The 13287-nt window shown below is 41.9% G+C and overlaps 1 protein-coding gene across 1 annotated transcript in view; it reads left to right on the forward strand.

Annotated features, from left to right (window-relative positions):
• LOC126281618 (guanylate cyclase soluble subunit beta-1) overlaps window positions 1-13287 on the forward strand; it is a 198408-nt gene that overhangs the window by 160749 nt on the left and 24372 nt on the right. The window contains exon 13 of the mRNA XM_049980738.1: window positions 11005-11162. Within this exon, the coding sequence (XP_049836695.1) occupies window positions 11005-11162 (158 nt within the window). The remainder of the gene's footprint in view (window positions 1-11004; window positions 11163-13287) is intronic.

Below are 13287 nucleotides of genomic sequence, written 5' to 3' on the forward strand. Positions count from 1 at the left end.
GCGACTGCTACGGTCGCAGGTTCGAATCCTGCTTCGGGCATGGATGTGTGTGACGTCCTTAGGTTTAAGTATTTCTAAGTTCTAGGGAACTTATGACCTCAGATGTTAAGTCCCATAGTGCTCAGAGCCATTTGCCATTACTGTCCGAAGATGACGTTTTTTTCTACGGTAATGCCCGACCCCACAGGGCGAACGTGACGATACAATTCTTACGGGAATTTCACAGGGACGCGTTTGATCACCTTCTGTAGAACCCGGACCTTGCTCCTAGCGACTTTCATCTCTTCTTACACTTAAAATCTGTCCTTGGCGGTCAACACTTCAACGATGATGACGAGCTGAAAGAACATGATACCACGTGGTTAAATACACAGGCGGCAACCTTCTATGACGAAGGCACACAAAAACTTGAGCCACGCTATGACAAGTGCCTACAAAATTTTGGAAACTATGTAGGAAAGTAGTTTAACAGTTGTAGATTTCTGTACAATAAATATTTTTTTTCTGTATCTGTACAAGTTTGTTTTATATGACAAAACGGAACTTACTTTGTGGGCATACCTCATACAACCGCATTCGCACACAACACTTCATAGGACCATGCTGCTTTGCTGCTCGTTGTCCCTGTCGTTCATCAGTCACTACCGTGAGCTTATCTCAGAGCTTGCCATCTCTTTCACTGGAATATTGTCAATTCTGTTCACATACTTAAAGCATCCATTATCAGAGCACTCAGTTCTGTCGGTGATATTTGACTGTCATTGTGCAGTTCAATTCCATTATTATTTGTAACATTACCACTGGCAATGGTGGTTACTAGCCGTTAATTTTGCGAAGAGAATCTTAAATTTTACTCTGTTCATCACTCTTAAAGTAAATGTCGAAACTGAGCTGGTGACGTTAGCGAAGCGCCACTGTTCCACGTCTGTACTTTCCGAAGGCGCAAAGCGGACTCAAGACAGATACTGTGTAATTAGATGCACAATTCATCTCAGTAACCGACGCTTCGAGTAGCGTTACATCGAGTCTTGGAAACAGCTGCGCAATAAACAACACCTGCCTCATTTCATGTGCTAACAGGTCATAAAACATACCGCTTCTCACTAGCTTGAATTACTGTGAGTGCCTGAACTGGGCTCTAAATTTATTTCGCAGAGACGACTTCTGTCGCATTACCATTAATAACGTAGAACGTATGGTCAAGATTAACAATCTGCGTAAAAGTGAGTTATAGTAATATCTGAAAATGAAGGAATACTACACCTTGCCGGTGCTGTGGTCGGTGTTCTAACGCTACATGTTTTCTCTGACAGAATTGCAGGCCGCATTAGCAATCACTCTCTAGGATTTTGATGTGCCTGATGTTGACTTTGTATAGGATCAATCCACTGTAAGAGCAGCGTGACTGGCCACTTGATAAAGACTCTGTTCTTTCACACCACCATGCATCACTCATAGGTGCATACTACTTGCTGGTTAGCAATTTAGCAATTTTGATGACACACTCGTCGTGTCCAGAATGGAACACTCAACAGCTATTTCTACGCTGCAATTAAATATTCTAACTGATAAAAATTAAAACTTTAGGCTGTTCTATCCGATATTATCTGTATGATCAGAATTCTCGTAATAAAAAGTTAATCTTCGGTATCTCACTCACAAAGAAAATTGCAAATTCTAACGTGTGTCGCTAAACCGTCGTGTAATTAGATTTAATTTCACAAAAAAACACGCCAGATAAGAGTACGATGCACGATGTACCATAATATATCTTCCCAATAGAGCTGAAGGCTCTAAAGATGTCTTTGCGTTTTATGTTATTACTATTATTGCAGGTCAAGGTTTAGTTTTGCATACTGAAAAAGGATACATACATTTGATGAACTTTTTACTGTATAGAGGTCAGTACATATCATACCAGAACAAGGAGAGTGAGACAGCAAATGACAGTAAGCGAGTGTCTATCAGCAGAATGATCCTAAGCAAAATGAGGGCAGAATGAAAGTTTGAACCACATTACGTGTCATCTTACGATCGCGAGTGGAGGTAATCAGTTGCAAGGAGTCTTACAACAGCAAAGTACGCCATATAGCTTCCACGGACCGTTAGCTGTCGGAGCAGAGATATAACTGCTACACAAAGTGCGCAGCCATAAATTATTTTCGGAATAAACCGTATGCTCAAATGAAGCCCAACAGCCTGACCTGGGAACCAATGGATATCCATTGAAAGTTTTATGTTATCGAAATATTACCTCCTTTTACACATTCATAATATTACTGGCACTGTTGAAGACATGACGCTTTTATCACGACGCTTTGTATCATCACGTAAGATAAGGTACCTTGATCAAGAATGTTTTACGTCTACATACATACCCCCAAGCCACCGTACGATGGACGGCGGATGGTACCTTGTACCAATGTCATTCGTTCTATTTCCTTTACACTTGCAAATGAAGCTAAGAAAAAACGACTACCTATGTACTTCTGAATAAACCATTATTTATCTTGACTCCGCGGCCATTACGCGAGATACACGTCCGTGGCGGGAGAGCCATTCTGCAGTCTGTCGCAGAAGCATGTTCCCTGAGCTTTCTTAATAGTGTTTCGAGGAAAGAACATCCTCTACCCTCTAAGAACTCCAATTTTCTTTCCTAGAGTTCTCTCAGTAAACAGAATTCGATTGTTCACATTTCCTACAACCGACCTAGTGCCGTAACTGCAATTCATGTTGCTTTGCAACGTTACGCCTAGATATTTAACAGCAGTAACTGTGTCAAGCATCACACCACTAACACAACATTCCAGCGTAACAAGATACTTCTCCTACTCATCTGCACAAAATTTTTCCACATTTAGTGCAAGTTGTTATTCATCGCAACAAACGGAAATTCTATCCAAGTCACACTGTACCCACCTACACGGTGTGTCGCAGTTCTGTTAGGACCGTTTGTGTGATTTCAAAACTGAAATGGAATCTTAGGCCGAGCTGCGCCATTGGGATAATTTAAGTAGAAGGTCAAAGCGTCGTTGCATCAGGCGTCCTGGTCCCTAATGTAACAGTACCCGTCTGACATTCGTCGGAAAATCGTGGTGGAGCAGTGAGTTGTGTGTTAAGTTTTGTATTTGTGGGCGAGGATTTGTCGAATTCGACCCAAACAGCGGAACCAGATTCATGGTCGCTGCTCCACGAGACTGCCTCAGCCCAGAAAGCAAATATTTGTGGGCGAGATTTAGGCCAGCAGACGGATCACAGGCCTCGATCACTCGCCGTATTCGCAGGATCTGGCCCCAGCCAACTTCTGGTTGTTTCCCAACTTGAAGTTTGCAATGATTGATGCAACTTTCGAACTGAAACAGGATACACTGCACCAGGGCACTTTCCTGTACGCTAAAGCGTCATCATCAGTCGCTAATGGCAGTTTACTGTATTTACCACATCGTTTCTGTATAAATACAAGTGATTCTGTCACGCTACCTCGGGACAAACAAGATGAGAGGTTCCCAAACTGTTTCTCTGACGGACCATTTAGAGAATCCTAGTACTTCGATAAAACATCTTGTTTACTTTGAACGTGAATAAAATTTTAACAAACGAGAAAAAATTGATGCATTCAAGCATTAATTCAGAGTTAAATCATAAAGAAATCATAATAAAGTTTCGAAAATATAAATATTGAACCGAGGTACTACCCAATTCAATACCTTTTTTTTTTTTTTTTTTTTTTTTTTTTTCATGCGGCCCGCCACGAATTCCTTTCCTGTGCTAACCTCTTCATCTCAGAGTAGCACTTGCAACATACAAACATACATCCTCAGTTATTTGCTGGATGTATTACAATCTCTGTCTTCCTCTACAGTTTTTGCCCTCTACAGCTCCCTCTAGTGCCATGGAAGTCATTCCCTCATGCCTTAGCTGATGTCCTATCATCCTGTCCCTTCTCCTTATCAGTGTTTTCCACATAATCCTTTCCTCTCCGATTTGGCATAGAACCTCCTCATTCCTTACCTTATCAGTCCACCTAATTTTCAAATTCGTCTATAGCACCACATCTCAAATGCTTCGATTCTCTTCTGTTCCGGTTTTCCCACATTCCATGTTTCACTACCATACAATTCTGTACTCCAGACGTACATCGTCAGAAATATCTTCCTCAAATTAAGGACGGTATTTGATATTAGTAGACTTCTCTTTTGATGTCCTCCCTGCTCCGTCGGTCATTGGTTATTTTATTGCCTAGGTAGCAGAATTCCTTAACTTCATCGACGTCGTGACCATCAATCCTGATGTTAAGTTTCTCGCATTTCTCATTCCTACTACTTCTCATTACCTTCGTCTTTCTCCGATTTAGTCTCAAACCATACTGTGTACTCATTAGACTGTTCATTCCGTTCAGCAGATCATTTAATTCTTCTTCACTATCAATCAGGATAGCAATGTTATCAGCGAATCGTATCATTGATATCCTTTCACCTTGTATTTTAATTCCACTCCTGAACCTTTCTTTTATTTGCATCATTGCTTCCTCGATGTACAGATTGAAGAGTAGGGGCGAAAGGCTACAGCCTTGTCTTACTCCCTTCTTAATACGAGCACTTCGTTCTTGATCGTACACTCTTATTATTCCCTCTTGGTTGTTGTACATATTGTATATGACCCGTCTCTCCCTATAGCTTACCCCTACTTTTTTCAGAATCTTGAACAGCTTGCACCATTTTATATTGTCGAACGCTTGTTCCAGGTCGACAAATCCTATGAACGTGTCTTGATTTTTCTTTAGCCTTGCTTCCATTATTAGCCGTAACGTCAGAATTGCCTCTCTCGTGCCTTTACTTGTCCTAAAGCCAAACTGATCACCTAGCGCATTCTCCATTTTCTTTTCCATTCTTCTGTATATTATTCTTGTAAGCAGTTTCAATGCATGAGCTGTTAAGCTGATTGTGCAATAATTCTCGCACTTGTCAGCTCTTGCCGTCTTCGGAATTGGGTGGATGATGCTTTTCCGAAAGTCAGGTGGTATGTCGCCAGACTCATATATTCTACACACCAACGTGAATAGTCGTTTTGTTGCCACTTCCCCTAACGATTTTAGAAATTCTGATGGAATGTTATCTATCCCTTCTGCCTTATTTGAAAATAAGTCCTCCAAAGCTCTTTTAAATTCCGATTTTAATACTGGATCTCCTATCTCTTCTAAATCGACTGCTGTTTCTTCTTCTATCACATCAGACAAATCTTCACCCTCATAGAGGCTTTCAATGTATTCTTTCCACCTGTCTGCTCTCATCTCTGCATTTAACAGTGGAATTCCCGTTGCACTCTTAATGTTACCACCGTTGCTTTTAATGTCACCAAAGGTTGTTTTGACTTTCCTGTATGCTGAGTCTGTCCTTCCGACAATCATACCGTTTTCGATGACTTCACATTTTTCCTGCAGCCATTTCGTCTTAGCTTCGCTGCACTTCCTATTTATTCCATTCCTCAGCGACTTGTATTTCTGTATTCCTGATTTTCCCGCAACATGTTTGTACTTCCTCCTTTCATCAATCAACTGAAGTATTTCTTCTGTTACCCATGGTTTCTTCGCAGCTACCTTCTTCGTACCTATGTTTTCCATCCCAACTTCTGTGATGGCTCTTTTTAGAGACGTCCATTCCTCTTCAACAGTGTTGCCTACTGCACTATTCCTTATTGCTGTATCTATAGCGTTAGAGAACTTCAAACGTATCTCGTCATTCCTTAGAACTTCCGTATCCCACTTCTTAGCGTATTGATTCTTCCTGACTAATGTCTTGAACTACAGCCTACTCTTCATCACTACTATATTGTGATCTGAGTCTATATCTGCTCCGTGGTACGCCTTACAATCCAGTATCTGATTTCGGAATCTCTGTCTGATCATGATGTAATCTAATTGAAATCTTCCCGTATCTCCCGGCCTTTTCCAAGTATACCTCCTCCTCTTGTGATTCTTGAACAGGGTATTCGCTATTACTAGCTGAAACTTGTTACAGAACTCAATTAGTCTTTCTCCTCTTTCATTCCTTGTCCCAAGCCCATATTGTCCTGTAACCTTTTCTTCTACTCCTTCCCCTACAACTGCATTCCAGTCGCCCATGACTATTAGATTTTCGTCCCCCTTTACATACTGCATTATGCTTTCAATATCCTCATACACTTTCTCTATCTGTTCATCTTCAGCTTGCGAAGTCTGCAAGTATAGCTGAACTATCGTTGTCGGTGTTGGTCTGCTGTCGATTCTGATTAGAACAACCCGGTCACTGAATTGTTTACAGTAACACATCCTCTGCCCTACCTTCCTATTCATAACGAATCCTACACCTGTTATATCATTTTCTGCTGCTGTTGATATTACCCGATACTCATCTGACCAGAAATCCTGGTCTTCCTTCCACTTCACTTCACTGACCACTACTATATCTAGATTGAGCCTTTGCATTTCCCTTTTCAGATTTTCTAGTTTCCCTACCACGTTCAAGCTTCTGACATTCCACGCCCCGACTCGCAGAACATTATCCTTTCGTTGATTATTCAATCTTTTTCTCATGGTAACCTCCCCCTTGGCAGTCCCCTCCCAGAGATCCTAATGGGGGACTATTCCGGAATCTTTTGCCAATGGAGAGATCATCATGACACTTCTTCAACTACAGGCCACATGTCCTGTGGATACACGTTACGTGTCTTTAATGCAGTGGTTTCCATTGCCTTCTGCATCCTCATGTCGTTTATCATTGCTGATTCTTCCGCCTTTAGGGGCAATTTCCCACCCCTAGGACAAGAGAGTGCCCTGAACCTCTATCCGCTCCTCCGCCCTCTTTGACAAGGCCGTTGGCAGAATGAGGCTGACTTCTTATGCCGGAAGTCTTCGGCCGCCAATGCTGATTATTTATCAAAATTTAGGCAGTGGCGGGGATCGACCCTGGACCGAAGACGATTTTGATTATAAATCAAAGACGCTACCCCTAGACCACAGTTATTTAAATGAAACAGGAAGCCCGGGATCACTGGTGATGAACAAGCTTGTGATTGTTTTACGGTTTTAATGTGACTCATTACAGACTTTATTACAAACTTCAATTTGGACATTTGCCCTCTTACTGATGCAATGTACAAATCTTCACTTTGATTGAATTACATGAACACGAATAAGAATCATATTATTTTGCATCCGCAACCAAAATCATTGATAATCTCAAGAGACTAATAACACTATAGACTTCCACCCAAAGTTACACAGCCACATAATACCACAACTTCTTAAAGCTTAATGAAATTGAACTGCCCGCATAAAGGTCCCCATTGAAACATGCTTATATTAAAAATACAACGTGGTCCAACCAAGGTCGCAAAATTTGCACACAGGAACAATAAGTTGCACGATGATTAAATATACGCAAATGATTAACGTAAGTGTTAAATAAGAAAGGCTACTAATAACTCAACCAACAAACGCCAACATTAACAAGGTGGCCTCACTAAATTAATAGACATAATGACGCAGAAAGATTCCCAAATTGCACTTACCTTAAGAGAACAGAGTTAAGGCCTATAGCAGTGTTTGGAAGCAATAACACTACGGCTGGCAGGCAATGCGAGCGTTCACTCCTCATGGCTTGTGCACAGGGTCACTTAGCAGGTGGTATATATATAATCCGACCCGCCCCACAATAAACAGTCCTGACAAAAAACCAAAACCGCGCCGATGTCAGGGAACGACCAGTCTTAACAAATGGCCTGCAGCACAAAGATTGCAACGGAACACCCAGTAAATTAGCAGGAAACTCAGAGATCAGTTCCGGTTGCCTTAAGGCATTTTCAACATTAAATAAACAAACCAAATGATGTCGTGGCGAATGGTTAAACTATTAACTCTACGGCTGCCGGACACGTACACGACCGCAGCCAGTCCCAAAGCGGACAATATGTCCTAAAGGAAGTTAAAATTTGCATGACAACCACTTAAACACACACTCCACGGATGATCAAAACCGGAATGAGGAACTTCAGCACCCTTAAAGTAGCCACTGTGGAACCAAGTTTAGAATCATCTACGGCAGATACCCATGCCACAATAAGTTTCAACAATCTTCTTAGTTAAACACCGAATAAAATTCATACGTAACTTAGAGCTTGCAAATTACGAGCTGGGAAGCTGTTCAGCGCGAGACGAAGAACCCTCCACAATTTTGCAAGTCAAGGCGCCCAATGATCGGCTCCGTACGTCCGGCTTGCACCAGAAGACAAGGGCGGCGAGCACGGCGAGGCCCATGCACCACGGCTAGGGACGCGGGCTTGTTTTCACCACAAGTTGGCTCGTTGAACGCCGACCGGAGACTCACTCGTCATACGTTCACCCGAAAAACCCGCCGAGGGAGCAGTCAAAAATAGCAGGACAGCCAAATATCGATATCAGCAATGTATATTGAACACCCTAGCGCCAGCCGCCACGACTCAATTAGTATCGTCAAACTGTCGAATAAAACACCATGTCAACAATAGTTTTTCGAGCAGCACTTATTCACTTCCCCCGGAACACAGATTTGGAATCACTGCTCTAGACCAGTGGCTCTTAACCGATGTGCCGAGGCGCAGTACAGTGCCGTGATATTGCTAGTTGTTCCCCGACATTTCTAAGGGTTTATGATATTGCTAATAAAAGCAGTTGAAATAGTTTCACTGAATAGTTTAATTTAAAAGGTAACAACAGAATAGGACGTAATATTCCAGATCTGAAACTTATTTTCAGGACATTTATTGGTTTTTGCCTTATACGTTTGAGTTACCAATGAGAAATTTGAGCCTGTCGTTTCTTAGGCAGAAGTTCAATTCGTGGTGGAATTGTAGGGAAACACGGGCGCATTTCTTGCTCAACTGAGAGAAGATGCTCACGTTTGTTGCTTTTTATGTTAGTTAGTGCCGAAAATCCCAGCTCCTACAAATAGGTGGTCGAAGAATGCGACAGCTGTGAACTGCTTTCACTGCTATTACATGGTAATCTTTCTTTGTTAACATCGAAAACTTGATAAGTAATAGTTCACCATATTTCAAGTGGAGTGTTCAGTCTGTCTGAAGTTCTGCCAGCTAATCTTCTTCCTCCAGTCAAAGGTTGGTGATGGCTCCTGAGTGGGTGCGCACAGTCATATATGTCGACAGTCATAAAGGGAAAATTTTTTGCCATGTTGTTCTCAAGAATCATGAGATGACTCAAAACGAGTTGGTAGGTCATGATACCATGTGGATCTACCTCGATCTACCTCGAAAGTAAGAGAAGACATCTCGTGTCATCTCCATATTCCGAGGTTTTTTTTTTAAGAATCCGGTGAGTTTATCAAGTGACAGCAATTTTCTTGTTTTCCTTGCATACGTAATTTGAATGGCGAAAAAATGTCAGTCAGATAGGCTACCTTTCCACACCATTCCTCGTCATTTAACGGAACTGCAAAGTCTGGCTTTTCGACGCCAATTCCTGCAAGTGTACTTAGTAAGTAACACGGTTTTAATAAAACAATTTTACTTACTGAGGTATTTTGAACAACATGTTTAGTATTTTTTAAATCATATCCATTTCTAAATTGTGCGACAATAACCTGTTTCACTGGTTAGTTCTCAAAATTACCATCATTTATAAATGTAAAACGTCTGTCACAGTTTTTAGTTACATTCTCCCTTTTTAGTTAAAACCACCTTATTGTTGTATGTACCCAAGTTTTGAAGGAGAATAAAAGGCTAAGTAGAATGGTAAAACATATGAATTGTAAAATAAGTTAATAGATGTTGTCAACGCATCACACATTTAAAGAGGGCGCTGTAGGTTGGTATGATGTACACTGAAGCTAGATGTGTTGTAACTATAAACAGCGGCCTAATTGTGAACTCAAAGTTTGACATAAATAGTCAATTTGTGACTTTGTGTATCTATAATTGGTTTTTTATGGCTGATTCACATTTAGAATGTATAAAACTGCACATCTGATAAGGAATGCATGTTAACTTATCGCAACTGTCTCGGTCCGGCACACAGTTTTAATCTGCCAGGACGTTTCATATCAGCGCACACTCCGCTGCAGGTTGAAAATCCGCTTTATCCTTTCCTTCAGGAGTGCTAGTTCTGCAAGGTTCGCAGGAGAGCTTCTGAAAAGTTTGGAAGGTAGGAGACGAGATACTGGCAGAAGTAAACCTGTGAGGGTGGGGCGTGAGTCGTGCTTGGGTAGCTCAGTTGGTAGAGCACTTGCCCGCGAGAGGCAAAGGTCCCGAGTTCGAGTCTCGGTTCGCCACATAGATTTAATCTACCAGGAAGTTTCATATCAGCGCACACTCCGCTGCAGAGTGAAAATCTCGTTCTGGAAACATCCCCTAGGCTGTGGCTAAGCCAAATCTCCTCTATATTCTTTCTTTCAGGAGTTCTAGTTCTGCAAGGTTCGCAGGAGAGCTTCTGAAAAGTTTGCAAGGTAAGAGACGAGATACTGGCAAAAGTAAACCTTTGAGGGCGGGGCGTGAGTCGTGCTTGGGTAGCTCGCTTGGTAGAGTACTTGCCCGTGAAAGGCAAAGGTCCCGAGTTCGAGTCTCGGTCCGGCACACAGTTTTAATCCGCCAGGAAGTTTTATTGCAACTATTTTTTATTTGTCTTTTAACAGTGAAAATAACCACATAATGAATGAAATCGCAATATACAATAAACTCTCTTTGCGACTGATTACTACTTGAAATAGTTACAGTCGTTGGGCACAACTGCTTCTACATGGAATCAAACTTCGTCTTATTGTGCTGATCCATAAAACATACGCGTACACAGCGTTATTATTTACGTCGTCGGAGAAGGGTCACGGGTCCGCCATATACCCGTCCTATAGCATTTAAACTGCTGCAGAGTGACAAGTGTGATCTTTTAAGTAAATGTATAATATATCGTCCGCTTTATAATGTTTTGCTACTCAGAATCCTCGCAGCTCTTCTTAATGGCAATGGTGTTTGTGCCGGCAGCAAATCACGATCGGCATCCACTCCGGGGAGGTGGTGACTGGCGTGATCGGCCACCGCATGCCGCGCTACTGCCTCTTCGGCAACACCGTCAACCTGACCAGCCGTACCGAGACCACGGGCCAGCCCGGCCGCATCAACGTCTCTGAAGATGCCTACAGGTAGAACCGAAACGATACTGAAAACCAAAACACCATCTGCTTTTTTATCGGTGCTATTGCATAGTCTCTGAAGCAGTGGATAAACGTGTACATTGATAAGTCACAGCATAAGGAACAGCAGTCTAGTGTGGATATGAGGATGTCTATAACACATATAGGACTGTGTGTGCTGCAGAGGAACACGCAAAGCAGATTATAACAATAAGGAACGCAAATGCTTCAGACAGACTTTTCATATTTTGAGGGTGCTCGTAGTCCATACATATTATAAAAAATGTATGTACGTATTTATGTTTTGCATATCCTTCTAAACCACTAGACCAAATTCAGCCAAACTTGGTACATGCATCACTTACTATCTGTAAAGAATCGCTATGGGGATAAGAACCACATACTTATCAAAGGGGCGAGAGTGGAAAATAAGTGTAGCCCATGATGTGTGAACGCTCTTACTTCAGTCAACCAGTATTTGAGAATGACAGCACTTAGTGAGTTGCAACAAACTTTCCTCACATTACTTCAAACCATTACTAAAAGTTTTCTTGCTGACAACTCTCACAAAAAGATTAAAGGAAAAAAGTTTACTATTATTACGCTTTCACTTTTCCTGCAGGAAAACTGCTGCATTAGGGACGACGTTCTAGATTATTACTTCTTTACTACTAACTGTACTCACCACACATTTTGCAGAATATGCTCACATATATGCTCACTGAATGTACCTGCGAAACTGTATCATTATATGATACATAGGTCTGGGCACACGCCGCCATAAACACAGAAATGCGTGAAAAACTGCAGCATCATACACGACGTTCAAATTCATTACTGCTTTGCTACTAGCTTTATTCGCAACACATTTCTCAGACACGATCCATGTATACTGCTGCATTTACGTGCAAAATAGTATCATTGTATGACCCATAGTTCAGGAGATGTGATGTAATAAACATTGTTCTGCTTGAAACCGCAGGGTGACATTCGCTGGAGATACTGGTGAACTATATGTACAAATATGTGTGAAATATATTAAATGTACGTGACATGTGCTTACGTAGGCAAAGCCAAGAGGAGACGCTCCCCCCAACCCAATGGATTGACTTCAGCCAAACTTGGTACACATACTATTTGTATTTCCTATCCGGAAGAAATAGTGTGGGAGTAGGAACCACCAGCCTTAAATCGGAATATGGTTGATACAACGTTGTGATAGGAGGGGGTACGAGGAGATGAACACAGATATTGCAGAGGAGGAGATGGACTGAGAGACGGGGATGGGTGAAAGGGAAGAGGTGGATATGGCATGTGTATGTATGTATGTGTGTGTGAGAGAGAGAGAGAGAGAGAGAGAGAGAGAGAGAGAGAGAGAGAGAGAGGAGAAATGGAGAAATGCGGCTATGGGCAGAGGGAGGAGGAGAAGATGCAGAAAGAGAAGAAGATGGAAGAGATGGATAGAGATAGGGGAGAGGAGAACACGGACAGAGTTAAAGGAGCAGGAAATGGACATTGAGAGAGGCGAGAAGGAAATGGAGAGAGAGAGGGACAGGAGGAGATGGATAGAGAGAAGGGAGAGGTGGAGATGTACAGAAAGAGGGGGGAGGGTGAGATGGACTCAGATTGGGTAAGGGGAGATGGATACAGGGAAAAGTAGCAGATTGATGGAGGAGGAGCAGGAGGAGGAGGAAAGGCAAAGGAGAAGACAGACTTACAGAAGTTAGGAATAAATAGAAACCCAAACAACACCAAGTCCTCAGCTACTGTGTGTTAGCGGTGTTTGGAGATTTGCCCTCTTCCCCCACACCTCAAGAGCTGTATGAACGTCGCTCTGGTGAAAACACAAATTCTTATGCTTACTTTGCTTCTGAAGCAAATGCTGGATATGATGCTATTTGACTTAAAGAAAGCAAATTGTTCAAATAGTGGTCCCTGTTTTCTAGTGTGTTAAGAAGCATAAAGCATTGTTGGCCTCAGAATATGCCTGAAATAGTAGTACGTACCTTCATGCATATTTTCATATTACACATGTAAATCGAAACAGATACCTGGTTTCTCAGAGTTTTTTCAATACTACTTTAATACACAAGATCTTAGGTAACTTAAATATATGGAATAATAATTAACATTT

The sequence above is a fragment of the Schistocerca gregaria genome, chromosome 7 (assembly GCF_023897955.1).
Source record: "Schistocerca gregaria isolate iqSchGreg1 chromosome 7, iqSchGreg1.2, whole genome shotgun sequence".
In the NCBI taxonomy this organism is placed as follows: Eukaryota; Metazoa; Arthropoda; class Insecta; order Orthoptera; family Acrididae; genus Schistocerca; species Schistocerca gregaria.